General features: G+C 54.0%; 1 protein-coding gene across 1 annotated transcript; it reads left to right on the top strand.

The window, feature by feature from the left end:
- The first annotated feature begins 5,620 nt into the window (after positions 1-5,620).
- Positions 5,621-19,745, top strand: Kcnn1 (potassium calcium-activated channel subfamily N member 1). The gene is made up of 10 exons (XM_032919058.1): positions 5,621-5,675; positions 7,201-7,671; positions 7,961-8,056; positions 9,977-10,395; positions 12,332-12,473; positions 14,291-14,406; positions 15,227-15,355; positions 16,623-16,631; positions 16,847-16,916; positions 18,289-19,745. Exons 2-10 carry the CDS (start codon positions 7,282-7,284, stop codon positions 18,532-18,534), a joined length of 1,617 nt encoding a protein of 538 aa, XP_032774949.1. The 5' UTR covers positions 5,621-5,675; positions 7,201-7,281; the 3' UTR covers positions 18,535-19,745.
- Positions 19,746-20,842: the final 1,097 nt, after the last annotated feature.

The raw sequence follows: 20,842 nt of genomic DNA, 5'->3' as shown, positions 1-20,842 counted from the left end.
CTGGTACACTTTGTTTATTTCTTTGATTTTTTTTTTTGTTTGTTTCTTTGGCTTTTTAAAGACATTATCTTACTGTGAAGCCCAGGCTGTTTTGAAACTTGAGATCTTCCTACCTCAAATGCTGGGCTCACAGCTGTGGGTCCCATAGTCGCCAAAGCCACTAATCTTAAAGAACACTGAGACCCATAGGCCTTCAGCCTGCTGCTGGCGCATGCCTTTTAATCCCAGCACTCACAAGACAAGACAGAGGCACCAGGGCTGGATCTCTGTGAGTTCAAGGCCAGCCTAGTTTATACTGAGAGTTCTGGGACAGCCAGGGCTCCACAAAGACCCTGTCTCAGAAACCAAAAGCAAAACAAGAAAAGGAACCCTGTGGCCCTGTCCCATCTGGTTCCCACGTCTGATCCTTACAGGTGTGGAGAAGAAAAGAGCCACGGGCAGAGCCATCCCACGTCTGAGGGCAACTTCAAGGCACCAAGTAACACGGACCTCAGGTTGGTGGTTTCCAGAGCCCTTTACAGCCCAGGGTGAGTTACCTAGCCCTGGTCACCCCTAGGTATCGGGCAGGAGGGTTGATGACTGCCAGGCCTGAGTTGGGGGGGAGGGCAGCCTGGGCTACAGAGTGATACTTTATCTGAAAAAAAAAAAAAAAACAGCAGCAAAAAAGCAAAGACAGGACAGGGCGGTGAGTCAGGTGGGAGGGCGCCTGTGTAAGTAAGGGGACCCGTGTGGATCTGCATGCTCCATGCACACGGGAAAGCAGGGTGTGGCCTGTGTAGAACCTCAGCACTGTGCAGGGTGGAGGCAGGAGAATGGCAGGGCTGGATGGCTGCCAGCCATCTCCAAGCTAATGAGAAACCCTGTCTCAGGGTATAACTCTTGAGAGTGAGCCACAGAGGCCGATGCCCTCCAGCCCGCTCAGGGATACACAGAGAGAGAGAGAGAGAGAGAGAGAGAGAGAGAGAGAGAGAGAGAGAGAGAGAGAGAGACAGAGAGAGAGACAGAGAGAGAGACAGAGAGAGAGAGAGAGAGAGACACGGGGGGAGACACAGAGAGAGAGACACACAGAGAGAGACAGACAGAGACACAGATGCACAGATGCACAAAGACACATACTGGATAAGTAAACAATAAATAAATAAAGTCGGCTGCCCATGTCTGTTTGCAGGCCTCATGGCCCCACACTGGGCAGTTGTACACAGAAGGCTTAGCTAGTGCCATGACTCTGTAGTGAGTTTGAGACCAAGGTAACTTAAAATCCTGTCCCTTCTGTCCCTTTAAACAAAACACACACACACACACACACAGAGAGAGAGAGAGAGAGAGAGAGAGAGAGATGTGAAGTTAATTAAAAACTTTTTTTAATTAATTTTATTTTGGGGGGGCGGAGTTCTTTAAACAGGCTTTCTCTGTATAGCCCAGGCTGTCCTGGAACTTGCTCTGAAGACCAGGCTGGCCCCAAACTCACTAAGATCCACCTGCCTCTGCCTCTGTCTCCCAAGTGCTCAGATTAAAGACATCAACACTACCACGTCCTAATTTTGATTTTTTTTTAAAAAAAGTATATGTCTGTGAAGGCATGGCACGCGAGTGCAGGTGGAGACACAGGAGGCAGTGAGCCACTGGTGTGGGTGCAAGGCTGGGCCTCTCCCAGAGCAGCAGGTGTCTTGCTGAGCCCTAAGTTTAAAAAAAAAAAAAAAGGATTTTCTGAGATATGTGCACATATGTGTGTGCCCGGTGCAATGCTGCTGACCTTGGGAGCCAGAGGATGGTGTTCGATCCTGGGGAATCAGTGACAGAAGCGGGTATCTGCCCTCTCAATTAAATATTTTAAAGGGGCTGGGGCTGCTCCCTTGGCGCACTAGTCTGGCCCACACCAAACCCTGGCTTCTATTCCCAGCACTGCGAAAACTAGGCATGTGGGAGATGAAACTAGGAAGAACTGAAGCTCAAGGTTATTCTTGGCTACCTAGTGATTTTGAGTATAGCCTGAGCTACATGAGACCCCACCTTGAAACAAGAAAACAAGGGAAAATAAAAACTTAAAAAATTAAAACCTGGGCTGGAGAGATGGCTCAGTGGTTAAGAGCACTGACTGCTCTTCCAGAGGTCCTGAGTTCAGTCCCAGCAACCACATGGTGGCTCACAACCATCTGCAAAAGGGCATGTCTGAAGTCAGTGACGGTGTACTCACATACATGAAATAAATAAATAAATCTTTAAAAAAAAAAAATTAAAACCTGGGGTTGAGGATTTAGCTCAGTGGTAGAGCGCTTGCCTAGCAAGCGCAAGGCCCTGGGTTTGGTCCTCAGCTCCAGAAAAAAAAAATAAATTAAAACCTATAACAACAACAGCAAAACCTCCTGAAGCTTAAGGGAAAAGGCCTAGAAAAGATGCAGCATTGTAAGAGCAGCAGCACAGCTGGCTGGCAACATCACCGTCGCCCAGTTCGATCCTCTCAGCAGGGGCGGGGAGCTAGTTCAGAGAGGTTGGTGACCTGCTTAGTGTCACACAGCCTGGTTGGTAGAGTTAAAGGCAGGTCCAAAAGATCCTGACCCACCCCTCCGTCTCCAGTCCTGACTGATGTCTAATGTCAACTGTGCACTGTCCATGGGGTCAGTATTAGACAATCAACAAACACTGCATAACTAGCTACTATCCATAAGATCTTGGGCGAGGTGCTGTGTATATAGTAGGGACTGAGACCTTCTGTTAAGACAAAAACCATCAGATAGCACTTCTGCATGAGGTCAGGTTGTGAAGTCTGGGGACAAGCAAAGGTCCTGACGGTTGCAGAGATGAGTGGGCTGGGTCTCCAAGGCTTCCTAAGGAGCCTGTGGATGTCACCTTGTATATTATTGGGGCGTTGCCTTCCCGGAGATGACTGGGGCTGGTGCTCTCCCACTTGAGGTCTGGCCTGTTGGGAGCTTCTGTTATCTCTGAGAGGACAAGCTCTGTATACAGAATGGGCTCAGGGCACACAGATGGGTAAATCCAAGCTCTCCAAGCCCCAGATTACCCAGAATTAGCTCCCTGAGACGTGGGACCCCACTTCTGTGATTTCCTTCTCTGCTCCTGCCTCAGGGCCTTTACACACTCAGCGATGACAAACTCCTTCCTGGCTTTCTGTTTATTTTGCAACAGGGCTATAGCCCGAGTTGGCTTTCTCTCTATATTGGGAAGGCTCATCTTTTCCTTCAGGGCTCGGCCTCCCCAGTGCTGGGATGGCTGGTGTGTGCTGCTGGGCTTTCAGAGCCTGGGGGGATAAGAGAGTGTGTGTGACCAGGCCACCTCTGCTTCAGCCCCTGTCTCTGGGTGCCATCAGGCCTGAAAGGGTTTCCTGGTGTCCTTCAGCCACTGCCCAGGGCTGGTGGCTCAGCCCTCAGGCCCTAAGAAAGTGCCTCGCGTTCAGCAGTCTCCAAAGGACAGTTTTTGCAAGGCTGTTTCCTGTCACAGGAGTCTAACAGTATCCCAAGGGTATCTGTGGCTCCTCCACTCCCTTCCTGCCCACCATAGCCCTCTGGAGCCCATGCCTAGGATGAAGGTGTGGCCAGTTTGCATTCAAGCCCAGAATCAGCCCCTGCCGATTACCACCCCCAGCCTCATTTGTCCTCAGGGCTGAGGTTCTTGGAGGTCTCTGGGCCATCCCAACTGGTTGCTAGGATACCTCCTCCTTGAGGGGCTCCTTGAAGGCAAGGTGGCCCCAAGAGGGAAGGGGTGTGTCTTATAGGCAGAAGTGGCTGCTGAGCCTGTTAATTCCTTTGTTGGACTTGATTGTGGCCACAGGCACCATGGGTGTGCATGGTGAGACAGGGACCCCAGGAGAACTAGATGCGCAGTGAACACCCCAATTTTCATGACAAACTGGGGCATGTCCCTAATCCCTGGGAGCTGTGAGAGGTTGAGGCGTGTCTCAGGAGGTTGTGTGCTTACAGCTTTGTTGGTGGAGCGCTTTCCCAAAGTTTATGAAGCCCTGGGTTCTGCTGTCAGCACTAGCAAATGGGGCTTGATGGCCCATGCCTGTCCCCTCAGGCAGGACTAGAGAGGTAGAGACTGAAGGGTCAGTTCCAAGTCGCCCTCAGCTCTGCAGTCAGTTTGAGCCTCACAAACACAAAAAACCTTTCTTAAAAAGAAGAAGAAGAAGAAGAAGAAGAAGAAGAAGAAGAAGAAGAAGAAGAAGAAGAAGAAGAAGAAGAAGAAGAAGAAGAGGAGGACGAGGAGGACGAGGAGGACGAGGACGAGGACGAGGAGGACGAGGACGAGGAGGACGAGGAGGACGAGGAGGAGGAGGAGGAGGAAGAAAGAAAGAAAGAAAGAAAGAAAGAAAGAAAGAAAGGAAGGAAGGAAGGAAGGAAGGGAAAGGAAAGGCACAAAAAAGACCCCTGGGTTATCCAAGGAGGGGCAGGCAGGGAAGGCCGATGGCCTCAGGATGAGGTGGCCGCATACAGAAGGTTCAGGGGCTGGAGACAGAACCTGGTGTTCTTGGCCTGTCCCTTATGGTGTCTCTTGGAACCTGCTCATGTCTGTCACCTCAGGCCAGTTCCACCTGGCTCCCTATGTGCATAGCACGGATGTGGCAGTGACCCCCAACACCTGGGCTGTCACTGTGTTGGTGGCTCTGCTGGGCTCAGTGCTTCACTGCTCCAGGGCCACTTGTTGGCCACACATCTGCCCCTTGGTCCTTCCCGAGGCTCTCTGAGCTGCATAGACGCTGGGCCAGGAAGGAATCGGATGGAGCTGGGAGGGAGAGCTGCACCTGGGGGTGACCAAGGCTGCAGACCAACCTCAGCTCCCCAACATGACTGAGGGGGTGGAGAATAGGGCTACCCCTTGGTCCTTCCGGTGTCTTGGGAGACACCTGAAACTCCAGCACCTTAGGGAGAAGGCTGAGGCAGGAGGACTTCAGTGAGTGATTTCAAGATTAGCTTTGGATACAGAATGGGACCCTATCCAAAAACAAAAACAAACAAACAAACAAAAACCCAAAAAACAAAAACCCAAGACCACAAAAAATGTTGCATGGGCTGGGAAAGGTGGCCTAAGCCTGTCCCAGCGCTCTGGAGGTGAAGGGAGAAGGAACAGGACTTAAAGGTCATCCTTGGCTACAAAGCCTACAAAGCCAGTTCAAGGCTAACCTGGGATCCCTGGTAAGTTCTAAGGCAGTCTGCACTTCACACTGAGTTTGACGCCAGCCTAGGCTACATAAGACTTTGATTCAAAACAAAAACTTGCGTGAGTGAGCTCTGCAGGTTTGGCTTGGGTGATGGGGGAACAGCAGGTTTGGGGTTCTCTACATCCTTGATGAGTCCAGCTCCCCGGAGCTCTTTCTGCCGGCAAAGCTGATAGGGTTCAGGACCGGGGACCTTGAAGTGAGCGGACTTGTCTGTCCCCAGAGATGAGGTCCAGGTGTGCAGGATCCCTTGCAATAGCTGGTTGTCCGCGCACAGATGTCCATCTCGGGGACACGGGGGTTGGGGAGTGTACGCTCCTAATCTTCAGAGCGCCCAGGAGGAAGCTTTAAGCATGGGCTGGGCCTGAGGGTCATGGGGGCGGGGCCTGGCGTGCTCAGCCAATCCAAGGCGCTGCTCATCCGGGGCGGTGCTGCTCCCCCTCCCTGACCGGCCGCGGCGGGGACGCGCTGGCACGCGGGTCCAGGTCCCCGCTGTCGCCCGCAGGTATTGGCGAAAGGAAGCGGGGGGTGGTGCGGGGGGGCGGCGGTAATAGTGAGTCCCAGGGCTATGCGGCCGGGGACGATGCTGGGGATGGTGTCGCCACGGGGTCAGGGTCAGGGACACAAGAGTGGGTGCGCGTGTCTCCCGGTGAGGGAAGATTGTGAGTGGGAGACGCTGAGTCCACGAAGTCCGTGCACAAGGGTGCATGTGGTACTGTCAGTGGCATGAGCACGCGCTCGCCGGCCACCCTGAACTGAGGTCAAGGTGCTCAGTGACAGCACCTGGGCTGCCAGCCTGGCCTTGTAAGCTCCCTGGCGGCCGGTGGGCAAAGGGCAAGCAGAGCCGGTCACCCTGAAGAGTCAGTGAGCCTGGTGAGGAGAGCTCTGGCACCCTTCCTCCGCCCCATGGCCTTCTGGGTGCTGGAGAGGCCACCCAGACACAGGTCTAGTGTCCTGAGAATTTCTATAATGGGCCATTCTCGCTGCGGTTCCTGCGAAGGGGTGTGGGGAGGTGGGTGTCTCCTTGAGACTCAGCAAGGGACACCTACTGATCCGATTTTATTTTGAAACAGGGTCTCATGTTTTGAAACAGGGTCTCGTGTAGCCCAGGTTGGTCTCAAGCTCACATAGGACAGGCTAGCCTTGGCGTTCATCACCTCTTGCCTCAGCCTCCCCAGTTGCTTACATGATAGGTATGTATCACCAATCCTGTCATGATGACTCACATCTACCATCCTAGCATCTAGTGTTTGTCACAAGCTCTGGGCCAACCTGGGCTATTGATTGAGAGCCTGTCTCTAAGGTAAATAAATAAAATCACAGAAGACAAGAGAAAGAAACGGACTGAGCTGGTATCTCAGGCCCCATGACAGAAAGCAGCTCTGTCCCAGCTCATAGCCCCTCAGGGGCAGAGGCAGGCTGGTTCCCTGTCAAGGCCCTGCCCACTGCCACCACCAGGCAGAGTTCATCAGTCACTGCTCTAACTTGGTGCTGGTCGAGAGCCCAGCTGGCTGCCTGACATTCCTTTAGAAAACCAGAGCAGGAGTTCCCTGGTGCCTTTTACCTGGAGGCTCAAAACGCAGCGAGCCTAGGACTGTTCACCCAGGTAGCTCCCCTCCTTGCTCTGCATCCATCCTCCTAAGCCAGCTGAGACTACCCAGGAGGAGGCTGCCCAGGGGAGCAACATGGCAGCTCCTAGGCTGTGCTTGGCACATATGTCAGGCAGCTGAGTCACAGCCCCAAACTGCCTCTCCTTCCATGTGGGGAGAGGTATGCAGTAGGCCTTGCAAGCACCCAGGCCACCTTGTCACTTGCTGTCAGTAGCTTGAGGGGAAGGGGGTGCTCAGGCTAGGGTGGTTACAGGGCACACTGGTGTCTGGAAGGCTAGAGATGGCTCTGGGGAGCTGCAGCAGGGTTTGAGCAGGGGAAGGTATACGCTGACTCTCCACATGATCAATGCATCCCAGACTCTCCCAAGCCTTGGAATGTTCTGGAATAGCCACAGTGATGGCTCTTTCTTGTCTCCACAGGTCTGTTCGGAAGCCCTTCTGCTGAACCATGCTGGGCCCCAAGGGGCCTGCTGCAAGTCCAGCCCACGGAGGCAGGTGGCCATGAGTAGCCGCAGCCACAATGGCAGTGTGGGGCGGCCTCTGGGCAGTGGGCCTGGATTCCTGGGCTGGGAACCTGTGGACCCCGAGGCAGGCCGCCCCCGACAGCCCACCCAAGGCCCCGGCCTGCAGATGATGGCCAAGGGTCAGCCTGCTGGGCTGTCACCCAGTGGCCCCAGGGGCCACTCCCAGGCGCAGGAGGAGGAAGAAGAAGAGGAAGATGAGGACAGGCCAGGCTCAGGGAAGCCCCCGACCGTCAGCCACCGCCTGGGCCACCGTAGGGCCCTCTTCGAGAAGCGTAAACGACTCAGTGACTATGCACTCATCTTTGGCATGTTTGGGATTGTCGTCATGGTGACAGAAACAGAGCTGTCCTGGGGTGTGTACACCAAGGTAGGCCCCGTTCCCCAACATCTGTTCAGCCTGGGGTTGGCATCTCACCTGGGTTCCATGAGCAAAGGCAAGGGGCGTAGGAGAGGGAATGCAGACGGGTGCCGCACGCTGAAGTCGCCAAGATCCGTAAGGCTGTGCGACACTGAGATGTTTCTGGGAGCCAGAGGAGCTGAGACTGGAAAGGGGGAAGCCGCAGGGACAGACCCCGTTTGGGGGGTAATTGTCCCCACTCAGCTGGCGCCTGGGCAGCTATGCCGGGAACCGCAGTGTCCCCTCCCTCTCTGCGCAGGAGTCTCTGTGCTCGTTCGCCCTGAAATGCCTCATCAGCCTCTCCACTGTCATCCTGCTTGGCCTTGTCATCCTCTACCACGCCCGAGAGATCCAGGTTGGTACTCGCCACCTCGGAGGTGTGACCCGATGCTGGGCAGGGGCCTCTGGGGACCCTCCCAATGTCCCCGTTTTGTCTGTTCTCCAGGGGGTTGTTTTCTGTTTTTGAGACAGGGTCTCAAGTAGCCCAGGTTGGACACTATTGATCTTGTCACCATCTCCCATGCTGGGACGACAGAGTGGGCTGCTAAGACCAGTTCTTCCCTTTGATGCTAGGGAGGCAGGCAGGCGCCCTTTGACCCGAGGCGTAGGGATGGAGACTGAGGGAGGCCACAGATGTAGCTCTGCAGTGCTGAGAAGGTTCCAGAATGGGGAAGTTGCTAAGATGAACAGACTCTGGGCTGCAGGAGGGCCAAGGGAGTCAGACTGAGGGCTGACAGTGATGAGGTCTCTGGTTGGCACTTGGGCCATGGAGAAGGTGTCACCTGCAGTGTGGGGCAGGTCCCCTCCTGATGGCAGGGAGGCTGCTGAGGCCTACCAACACCACTGTGTCCCAAGACAGTGTCAGACCATGTGTCCCCCGCAGGGCGAGGTGGACATTAAGCTAAAGGACTTCTTCGCAGTTCAGGTGATCAGACCCAGGGCAGCGAGGCAAGCACTTTCCCCAGAGCTCAGCCCAACGCCTCCTTTTCTCCTTTTATTTTGCATGTGTGTGTGCACATGCGTGTGTGGTGTATGTGATGTGTATATGTGGTGTGTGTGGTGTGTAGTGTATGTGGTGTGTGGTATACATGTGTGGTGTGTGTATGCTGTGTGGTGTGTATGGTGTATGTGGTATGTGTGATGTGTGTGATGTGTGTGGTATGTGTGTGGTGTGTGTGGTGTGTGTGTGTGTGTGTTGTGTGTGTGTGGTGTGTGGTGTGTGTGGTGTGTGTGTGTGATGTGTGGAGTGTGGTATGTGTGCTCTGGCTGTGTATACATGTGTGTGTGGTGTATGCATGTGTATGTGTGTGTGTGTGGTATGTTTGTGTGTGGTGTATGTGTGTGTGTAGTATGTGTGTGGTGTGTGTGTGGTGTATGTGTGTATGTGTGTGTGTGTGGTGTGTGGTGTATGTGTGTATGTGTGTGTGGTGTGTGTGTGTGGTGTGTGTGTGGTGTGTTGTGGTGTGTGTGGTGTGTGTATGTGTGTGTGTGTGTGTGGTGTGTGTGTGTGTGTGTGTGTGTGTGTGTGTGTGTGGTGTGTGTATGTGTGTGTGTGTGTGTGGTGTGTGTGTGTGTGTGTGTGGTGTGTGTGTGTGGTGTGTGTATGTGTGGTGTGTGTGTTGTGTGTGTGTGTGTGTGGTGTGTGTGTGTGGTGTGTGTGTGTGGTGTGTGTGTTGTGTGTGTTGTGTGTGTGGGGTGTGTGGGGTGTGTGGTGTGTGTGTGGTGTGTGTGTGTGTGTGTGTGTGTGTGTGTGTGTGTGTGTGTGTGTAGGTTGTTTCTTTGGAATCCCAGACTTGAACTGAGGCCCTCATGCTTGCAGGTGAGGCGAGCATCTTTGGTTGACTTTGAGTTTTGGCTACAGCTGAAAAACCATGTGTCCTACGTGGCACATATCACATCATCCTACTACTTTGGAGACTGAGGTAGGAGGATTTGAGAGTTCAAGGCCAATCTGAGCTTTATAATAAAAGCCTGTCTCAAAAAGACAAAACAAAACAACAAACAAAACAAAACAAGCCAAACAGAGTGTTTTACACCTGTCAACAAACATTTGGCACTGATGCATAAGAATCAGAACTTCAGTGTCATTCTTGGAAATCTAGAGGGTCAGGGCCAGCCTGGGCTAAATGAGACCCTCTCTCAAAAGTACACGAACAGAAATAATCTTTGTCCAAAATCCTGAGCTGGGTGGGATTGAGACCCATGCCAGCATTCCCTCTGAAGGGGGTAGCCCCATCCCCAGGGGACCCACTCAGCCACCACCGCCTTCCCACAGCTGTTTCTGGTGGACAATGGTGCCGATGACTGGCGCATTGCCATGACGTGGGAGCGAGTGTCCCTGATCTCGCTGGAGTTGGCTGTGTGTGCCATCCACCCAGTGCCTGGCCACTACCGCTTCACATGGACGGCACGGCTGGCCTTCTCCCTGGTGCCGTCAGCAGCCGAGGCGGATGTGGATGTGCTTCTGTCCATCCCCATGTTTCTGCGCCTCTATCTGCTGGCTCGGGTCATGCTCCTGCACAGCCGCATCTTCACGGACGCATCCAGTCGCAGCATCGGAGCCCTGAACCGTGTCACCTTCAACACACGCTTTGTCACCAAGACACTCATGACCATCTGCCCTGGCACCGTGCTGTTGGTCTTCAGCATCTCCTCCTGGATCGTCGCTGCGTGGACAGTGCGCGTGTGTGAGAGGTGACCCACCATGCGCCACCACCATCCTGTCCTCGAACCCAAACCCCAGGTCCCCACCTCAGCCCATTCACCTGCAGACAGTCCTGTGACCTCACAGGAGCCTGCATGGGGGACCTCAGTATCTCTGGCTGGGAACTATGGCCATCCCTGCCCATGTCCTCAGTCTCCGGTCCCCGGGGAGACCCATCACTCAGTCCCTGACCTCCTCCAGGCATCCCATGCTGCCCTCTGACTATAGCCCCGCGGCAGAGCTGCCTCCATCCCGGTCCCTCCACTGATACCCCCACTTTCTTATTTCTGGGGAGCTTGGGTAGAATTCAGGGCTCAGGGCCACCGCGTACAGGCTCAAGTTTAATGATAACTTTCCCTCCCTGTCTCTGGCCTTCCGGACCCTAGGGGGAACACGTGAGTCCCACGGTCAGCTGAGCTGCCTCCAGCCCCACCCCCACCCCACCCCCATCTGCACCCCTGCACCCACTCCCATGACTCAGCCACCCAGCTACCTCTGTTGCCCACCAGCCCCACCCCCACCTCCCACACCCCTCCCCTGACTCAGCCACCCAGCTGCCTCTGTTGCTGCCAGGGAGGGGAGCTGGCAGCCAGGGTGGGCCTGGCTAGAGGAAGGAACACCCAGAGTCCAGGCTTTTTGTCAGCTCTGGATAGAAGTCTCAGATCCCTCAGGGCCTGGCGGAGGGTATAGAGTGAGGGAGGAAACGATGTCATGCCTCTTGAAGTCCCAGAAAAGGAGACTGATTTCCTCCAGGATTGAAGGACTTGCCTGGGGTCCCAGACCTGACTGAGCAGAGACAGGTATAGCTGGGCTGCATTAGCACAGGAGTGCCTCGGTGGTGGGTATCATGTACCCATTTGGTGGTTATGAGGTCCATCTACTCTGTGCCGGAAAGGCCTTGGTGGGAGACCTGGATCTCCCACTTCATGTCCCTCCAGGGGTCAGGCTGCTTCTCAGGGATCTGATGTGCCCACAGTTCTTGTAGCTGCACCCTGATAAGAGCGGAACCTTGGGACCCTCCCTGCACCCCTACTCTGAGCCGGGAGAGGAGCATGCAGCCTGCCTTAAATGCCACACTCTACAGTTTGCCACTTTGCCTTGCTGTCCCCCCCCACCCCCGTAGCCCTGTCCCCACCCGCATGTCTCCATCCCTGCACTTGGGTCACCCTGTAGCTGCAGTCTAACATGGGAGCTACCCCTGTCATCTCAGCACTAAGGAGGTGGAGGCAGGGGGCTATCCTCAACTACATAGCAGGCTTGAGGCCAGCATGGGCTACATGATGCCCAGTCTCAACAAAAAAATCAACACTAACTGCAGAACCATCTCTGGGAAGCTTGGGACTGTGGGCAAGTTCCCTGCTCCCCATCACCCCCAAACCTGAGCAGATCTCAGGGCACTCAGTCCCCACAGCTCCTATAGGTGAGACCTTTCCCACAGAGGCAAAAATCCAGCTGTTATCCAGTCCTTTCCACACCCAAGGCCTCAGGCTGGGGGCCTGACTCCTACCTTTCTCAGTGCCCCTCCCCCTCCTTACACTACAGCTACCTCTGGCCTTCTGCCTCCCCCAGTCCTCTTTCCTTAGGCCTCACTGGCTCTGCTATGGGAAGTTCTTCCTAGTGTCTACCCTACATGCTTGTCTTCTCTGTGGCTGTGCCTTCAGGCCATCCTTGGTCATGCCATGGGGTTTAGGGAGGGTAAACATGGTGGATTGCAGCATGGGTGTCAGGGTAGTGAGAGGCTGGAAGGACCATGGAGGAGGAGGGCACAGTATCCCCATCCCAGCCCTCACCACTCAGCCCCCACCCCAGTCCCTGAGCAATCAAGAAACACGCCCCAAAGTCCTGTTCCCATCCCTAGGGGTATGATGAATGGAGACTGTGAGGACAGCGTGGAATGACAAGCCTTGTCTGTGCCCCCAACACCAGGTACCATGACAAACAGGAAGTGACCAGCAACTTCCTGGGGGCCATGTGGCTCATCTCCATTACCTTCCTGTCCATCGGCTACGGGGACATGGTGCCGCATACCTACTGTGGGAAGGGCGTGTGTCTGCTCACCGGCATTATGGTGAGTGCAGAGCCCCTGTCTTGCACCCCAAGTCTGGCTCCAGTGTTGCAAGGGTTTGTCTAGGGAATTCTGGGGATACCACACCCATGCCTAGAGGTCCCAGCTGGCCCACATCTGCTTTCGGGGAGCCTGAGTGTCTCATCAGCACCTCTAAAAGTCTGTCTGTAGTGACTCTAGGAGCCAGGAAGAAGGAAGCCTCAGCTCTCTCATCTTTGGTGGGTGTGGTCCACTCAGGTCATCAGATTCCTTTTCCCTTGATTTAAATAACAGTTTTCTTTGAGACAGGGGTCTCACTATGTATCCCTGGCTGCCTTTGAACTCACAGAGACCCGAATGCCTCAGCCTCCCAAGTGCTGGGATTAAAGGCAAGCACCACCAGCAGCACAGCCTAGGCAGCAATTTTCTAAGCCACTGACTAGTACACCATTCTTGCTGAAGCACAATATCCTTGCAAAGACAGCATTATCAACGGTCACAGTAGCATATGGCTGTTACCCCAACATTTGGGAAGCTGAAGCAGGTGGGTGGCCACTTCCAGGCCAGTTTGGGCTGCCGTTAGAGATGCTGTCTCAAAGCAAAATTAAACTAAAAGTAAGTTCTCAGCCACACAAACTTTAGCTGGCTCTCACCAGGCCCAGCTCATGTAGCCATGTCTCTCTAAAGGCTTCATGAACTCTTGGCTAATTCACCTGGCTGTGTTCCACCCAAGGAAAGAGGGAGAACAAGGATGGGCCTTGGCCCAGTCTCCCAGAGCACAGGGCTGAATTCAGCCTTGCAGCCCACAGTGGCCTGGAGGGAATACAAAACTACATTCCCTAATGAGCCAGATCCCTTCCAGAAAGTTCTGTGGTTAACCATAGTCCTTTAATGGACATAGCTTTAAAAGTACGACTCCTTTCAGAAAATTCTAACTAGCAGCTAGAGCAACACCCAAACCCCTCCCTAGGGGATTCTAGGCATAGCTCCGCCCCTGAGCCATGCCCACAGCCATTCACTGGGGGATTCTAGGTAGGGCTCCGCCCCTGAGCCATGCCCCAACCCCTCACTAGGGGATTCTAGGCGGGGCTTCTCCCCTAAGCCACGCCTCCTGCCCTTCACTGGGGGATTCTAGTCAGGGCTCCGCCCCTGAGACGTTGTCCCCAGCCACACAGTCTTACTATGCTAGAAGCAGTCCTGAAAGTCCTGGACTCTAGGGCACCACCTGCCTCTGCCTCCTGAACTGCTAGGACTTTGGTGCTCCAGCTGCCTGACTTGCTGCTCTCCCCTGCCCCATCTCCTGTCACCATTTCCTTTTCTGGGCACAGACAGTCACACTTTCGGCTTCCTCATTTCCAACACCTATCTGGTCTTTTGGAGGCAGACATGGGTGACTTTTGTGTGTGGCAGCTGTTTGTGCTTTTGTGTTCTGTAAGGATCTTTCTCCCTATTCTTTGTCCTGACTCTGTAGTATTCCCTCCAAAACTTCCCAGCAAATTGCTTTAACCTTGTCAATGTGACTTTTCCCAAAAAGCAGCCTCTTGGTCCTTAAGACCCTAATCCGGACCAGGGTTGAGGCAGGCTCATCTTGGTGGTCTCTGCGGTCTCACTATGGTGGTCACTATGCCCGGCCTCAGCACCTGCCCCCTCCCTCCGTGCCCCGATGGCACCCCTTGGGTGTTGGAGGCTCCCTGTTTCACTATGGCGGATACCTTCCCTCTTTTCTGTGTAACTTCTCATGTCCTGCTCCTACAGTCGCAGAGGGGCCAGGACACAGGGCGGGCTTCGGAGGTGGGTGTGCCTGGCACGGGGATTCTGATATGCCCTCCCACCACACACAGGGAGCAGGCTGCACTGCACTCGTGGTGGCCGTCGTGGCCCGGAAGTTGGAACTCACCAAGGCTGAGAAACACGTGCACAACTTCATGATGGACACACAGCTCACCAAGCGGGTGAGGCGTCTGCAGACCACTCCTGTCTCTGTGGGTCACCACTGTAGCTGTTCCAAAGTGGCATCAGGCTCAGCCCAGTGTCCACTGTCCGCAGCACAGAGGAGACATGGCCGTACTGCGCTTCCAGCTCTGGATCAAGCCGCTAAGTGCACACCCCAAGCTCTTCGGCGTTTGCACACGGCCCTTTCTGTGCAGATTCTGTTCCCCATGTATAAAACGAGGGGCCAGAACTCAGCGGGCAGTGTCTGCCCTGGATTCCCTCCCTCCCAGCACCACACAAACCAGGCATGGTGGTGTGTGCCTGTCATCCCAGCACTCAAGCCAGAGGCAGACGAACAAGGCCAGCCTCAGCTACATAGTGAGATTGAAGCTAGCTTGGGCTACATAAGACTGTGTGAAACAATGGCTCCCAGTCTTCCTAATGCTACAACTCTTTAATATAGTTCTTCATGTTGTGGTGACCCCCAACCATAAAATTATTTCTGTTGCTACTTTATAACCATAATTTTGCTGCTTTATGAATTGTTATGTAAATATCTGTTTTCTGACGGTCTTAGGTGAACTGTATGAAGGGGTCATTTGACCCAAGTAGGTCACAGCCCACAGGTTTCAAACCACTGCCATAGTAACTGATAGCATGTGCACGGTTGTTAGAGTTCTATATTCACCATTTGACCATTCAGTACCTGTGTTGTATAGCCATGGGAATGCAAACACACCCAAACAATAGTTCAGAGATTTCCCAGAGGTTTCTAGAAACTGACAGAAGTTTCTGATCCTCTGATAATAACCCTATTCTTTTTTTTTTTTTTTTTTGATCCCCAGGTTAAAACGCTTCGCTGCAAACGTTCTCAGGGAGACATGGCTCATCTACAAACACACCAGGCTAGTGAAGAAGCCAGACCAAAGCCGGGTTCGGAAACACCAGCGTAAGTTCCTTCAGGCCATCCATCAGTAAGTCCGGCTCCTTTGCAGCGCCTTTCTCTCTGCTCACCTGGTTCCCAGAGCCACACACAGCTTTGCCCTAGTGCTGGCCTCAGGGAATGTTGAAGAATGTTCAAAATGACTCCGGGAGAGGAAAGTGGGAGGTTGGGGGACTGAAGAGTAGACTCTGGGGAGACAGTATCCCTGTGTGAGTCACCTGTGTCTAGGACATGACAGTCTGATGCAACCCCCTCTCCGTTGCCCCTCCCTTCTGTCGCCCGCCCCTCCGTAAGCCCCTCCCCTCCACCATCTTTCCCTGTATCCTCCAGCAGTTATTGAGATCAAACACATTTGGATTAGGGCCTAGAGGGAGGCAGAGGCATGGACAGGAATCCCACAGGCAGCCGTACTGAGGAGGGTGTGAAGCCCAGGCTGAGGTAGGGAGGTGGGGGGAGCGTCACAACTACGGAACCGGGTGCTAAGGAGAGCCCTGACAATGGAACTAGTGCTTGAGCTCGAGGGAAACCAAAGAAATAAAACCAAAAAGGGACAGTCCTGGGAAAAATACGCAGAGGCACAGTGATTGCAGGGTGAGGATCTTCCCAGCTGTGGTGGTGTTTCTTGGAGAGGGCCTGCAGCAACGCGGTCCTAGTGGGACTCCCAGTACTGGAAGTGTTGCGTGCCTGTCTGCCGCCCCTTCCCCTTCCCTCTCCCCTCCCTTCCCCATCTCTCTTTGCCTGTGATGCTATGACACTCCAAGGGCGCCAGGGTCAGAACTCTGGGCCTTAGGAGGCAGCCCACAGCCCTGGGGTGGCATATGCAGGATGAAAGTGGAAACCACCTTTGTTCACCTCTGGTGGGCAGCACTCCAGGCGGCAAGGGTACACCTGATCAGCAGCTAAGGGGTGGTTCATGTCCTGTCCATGTTGTGCTGATCCCCATTGGCACAGCCCCTGCCAGCCTCAGTTTCCATTCAGGATGTTTTCTCAGCAAGTAGCCCATGGAGGCAAGGTGCCACTCAAGGGATTGTGGGAGAAAGGCAGTGACTGGCAGCTACCCAGGGCTGCCAGGAAGTCCCACAGGTGTCTTAAGGGGTTGGCCTCTTACATTATGAGACAGGATTCCAGCCCACCGAGGCAGCAGCACCTTGGCAGCCCAGGACCCCCTGCCAGGAACTGGGGCGTCATCTGGTGATGGGCGCTGCCAGCCACTCAGATGTTGCTGCTTGAGACTAAAATGGCTCTGTGCTTTTCTCATTCTCGGTTTTCTTTTTCTACGCTCTCCTGGCTCTTCCCAGGGCGCAGAAGTAAGTCTTGGGGTGACTGGAAGTCTGGTGGTGCACGATGCCAATGGGGAGGGAGGGTTATGCCACAGGCATGTCTGTAGTGGGCAGGGAATATGTCTGTCTTTGTCTTGTGGATGGGCCCACATCCTTGGAAGTGGCCTGACCTGGGCCGGGATTACCCTCAGCCCCGAGGGTCTGCTGGAGCCTCACCTGCTCTGTCCCTACCCTATCCCCAGGCTCCGGAGTGTGAAGATTGAACAAGGGAAGGTGAATGATCAGGCCAACACGCTGGCTGACCTGGCCAAGGTGAGAGTCAGCAGGGCGGGAGGGAAGGACAGGCTCCGGGACACAGGGTCAGTGTCTGATCAGAGGAGGCTGGAAACCCACAGTGCAGCATCGAGTTTCTGCTCCGCTTAGCTCTTCAGTTGAAATCCATGAACAGAACAATAATTCCATGCATGGGACCACAAGCCCAGGTTCTAGCTCCTCCAGAGGCTGAGGCAGAAGGATCCTTTGATGCTAGGAGAGCAAAAATAGCCCGGGCTATATAGAGACCCAGTATTAAATACATACACATACAACATAGGATTCTAGACATGGAATCCACCCCTAGCCAGATCCCCAGCCCCTCACTCAGGGATTCTAGGCAGGGGCTCCACCTCCCGGTCTAGCCAATAATGGCTTTGGAAGATGTTAAATTCTTTTTGTTGCTTTTGAGACCAGTGTGTCATGTAGCCCGGTCTGTCCTGGAATTCACTGTATAGCCAGGGACAATTTAGAATTCCTGATGCTCCTGCCTCAGCTTCTAGAGGTCAGGAATGTTAGGCAGAAGTCATAGAGCGGTTCGTTTCACATAGTTTACTCAGTGTACACATGCCTGCAGGATGATGGCCTGGAATCCTGGAGACTATGTCTTAAAAAATACATACATACATACAATACATACAATATATATATATATATGTACATACAATACATACATGCATACATACAATACATACATACAATACATACATGCAATACACACATGCAATACATACATGCAATACATACAATACATACATACAATGCATACATACATGCAATACATACATACAATACATACATACAAACAAACAAATAAATAAATAAAGCCAAGCTAGGCCTGGTGGCACACACCTTTAATCCCAGAGCTCTGGCTTGTGAGTTTGAGACCAGTCTGGTCTATATAGCAAATACCAGGCCAGTCAGGGCATGTGGTTATTTATGCCCTGTCTAAATAAATAAATGAATGAATAAATAAACAAAATACCTGAGGTGGCTATGAGCCAACTGAAGGCTGGCTACAGTTATGGGTTTCTCCAAATGTCATCCTGGCTTCTGGACAAGTGGGGACAGGTGAGGTACAGTCTGGGCAAAGGCATGGTGGCCCAATGGAGAGGGCCTTCCTCTAGCTCTGTCTGGCCCTGCCATGTTCATGAGCCAGCCTCCTCAATGGTGGTGAGCTTGGCGCCTGTGATGGGACTCTGCACGTCTGGCGCCCCCTGCTGGTCACATAGCCGGCCAGCTGCTAGAACAGAAATTGCTCAACCCCCCTGCTCTTTAATCCTTATGGTGGTCCCTACTGTCCTTAGCCCTCTATCCTCAGCCATCTCCTGGCCCCTCCCTTGTCACTTGGTCTGTCTCTCCATCTCTGCAGGCACAGAGCATCGCATATGAGGTGGTGTCGGAGCTGCAGGCCCAGCAGGAGGAGTTGGAGGCCCGTCTGGCTGCCCTGGAGAGCCGCCTGGATGTCCTAGGCGCCTCCCTGCAGGCCCTACCAAGTCTCATAGCCCAAGCCATATGCCCTCTACCACCACCCTGGCCCGGGCCCAGTCACCTGACCACAGCCGCCCAGAGCCCACGAAGCCACTGGCTGCCCACCACGGCATCAGACTGTGGGTGAGGGCCTGCTGGTCACTAGACTGCTTAATCTCGGCCATTGTGTGGCCACAGCTAGCTCCTCACTGTTCTGGACCTCCGGACGACTGAGTTTGCAAGCTTGGGTGGAACTGAACTGACTGGACTGGCATTCATTCCTCTGAGGCTGGACCATGAGATCCATGGCCCCTTAGCTGTCCAAAGCCCCAGGAGGGCAAGGAGTAGTAGAAGGGGGGCCTCGACATTTCTAAGTAAATCAGAAGCCTCCAGCCCACTTCCTGTTTACATGGCAGGGGGGCCATGACCATCTCCCCAGAGGAGGTGGATGACCCAGCCTGTGGGTTCCTGAATGGGCAAGGACAGAGGTGGAAAGTCACTGCCCATGCATTGAGTACTTGCTGTATACAGGGACTGATACAATGACTTTTCTTCAGGATCTAATTGGAGTAAGGTACAAACAAATGAAGGTTCAGAGAGGTGAGGCCACTTGCCTGCAGTCACACAGCAATGGTCTGAGGCAGACACACTTGTCAAACAGCATAGGTGGATAGATTCTACTTGGGGATCCTCATGTCAAAGTAAGGGCACACGGGAGGGTATGGGGGCAGATGTGAGAGGGTGAGAGGCCAGGGTTACAGACAAGCAAAATCACCATGGTCCCTTCAGACCTCAGGTTCCATCCAGACTTTGGGTACTTGGGGAACACCAAGACACCTCACAGGGGTAGGTGGCTTGTCACAATCAACCATGGAGCCTAAGTCATGGCAGCCCCTGATATGGACGTTAGCCACCTGTCTCAGGAGATAGTAGACCTGAACTGAATCCCAGGGGCCCAGCTTGGACTCTACAAGTTTGTGGGCAGGAGCTGCGGGGTGGAGCGGGGGTGGGGCTGGCTTTATTTCCCTGCTGCTATGGGGCAAGTCTCTAAGGGGAAACAGGCCTAACCTAACCCCCACAGGGGTCAGACAGTAGGTGCTCAATAAATGCTCCCTCTTCCTGAGACTGCCCATGAAGGCTTGGGAAACATAGCCTCATCCTGTTCCTTCTGAGTCCAGTGTTAGCTCCTGTCCATGAGGAGGGGACTGGGATCAAAACAGGACCGGAAGAAATAAGGCAGGTCAATGTGACACATGCCTTTATTCCTAACACTTGGGAGGCCAAGGCAGGAGGCTTGCAATGTATGCACAGTAAGACCTGGGAGTGGCACAGAAATAAACAAGGCTGGAGGTGACTTGAGACTCCGGTGGTGACATTTGGGCATGGAACACTCGACTCGCACTGCGGGCTGCATGTTCTAAGGTCCGAGAGGATCTGTGTTGCGTGCATCACCGGGAGGCGGGATGGGGCTGAATGAGAGCCTAAAATGCAGCTGTGAGGGAGAGCTACATGTCGCCTCAGTCAGCGGCCACATTCTCCCTGCCCCGGCCTGAATAATCAACGCTGGGGAGCAGGAAGTCAGGGTGTCTCAGGCACCAGGCCTGCTGGACATGCAGTTGGGCTCCCGGCGCAGTTTGGCACTGGAATTGCGGAAAGTGACGCCGCACCGCAGGGGTTTGGGGACCAGCAGCTGCTGGGCTGGGTGCTGTTGGAGGTAGCCGTGCCGTGCCGCTGCGTGTGCAAGCTTTGTTGGTGGCGGCGTGGGGCCAGGCGGCCACGTACTGGCTAGAGGGCGCAGCGTGGGCGTGAACGCTGTGGCCAACAACTTCACCGCAGCCAAGACCTACCTGTGACGCCAGGAAGTGCTACTCGCAGGTGACCTCGCAGAAGCAGGAGCGCCCTATGCAGTAGATACTCAGGAAGCGGAGGCAGAAGGATTTCCAGGAGCTCAAGGCCAGCCACAGCTACATGGAGAGACCCTGTCTCAAAACATAAGAAATAAACGTTAGATGTGGCTGCACATGTCTGTCATTCCAGCACTGAGGAGCTGAGGCAGGAGGAGTTCTGCCTGGACTATGTCCCTATTCCAGGCCTGTGACAACCTAGAAATAGAGGTTCCTAGAGGGATACCCCCAATTAAAGTGGGAGAAATCAGGCTCCATGCAGGATCTATGGAAACCGGGGGTGGGCTCCTGTTTAGGGCCTCCAGGTAAGGGGGTTCCAATTCTCAAAGAAGCTTCTCGGGCGTGCACCCAGAATTCTGCCTGTTTGCTTTGCCCTGTCTGCTACTTTGGGTCTGAAGTGGGAGTGGGTCTGATGGTGTTTGAGAGTGGGAAGGGAATGTCCCACGGGAGAGGGGGAGCCCATGGGGATTGAAATGGGGGACATTCCACTGTGGATGGGGGTCATAACCCCTCCCACTTCCCATCTCTGTGTCAGAGAACTGCTGTGTGGCT

Source organism: Rattus rattus, chromosome 13 (assembly GCF_011064425.1).
Source record: "Rattus rattus isolate New Zealand chromosome 13, Rrattus_CSIRO_v1, whole genome shotgun sequence".
NCBI lineage: Eukaryota > Metazoa > Chordata > Mammalia > Rodentia > Muridae > Rattus > Rattus rattus.
This window is presented reverse-complemented; position numbering and strand designations above follow the sequence as displayed.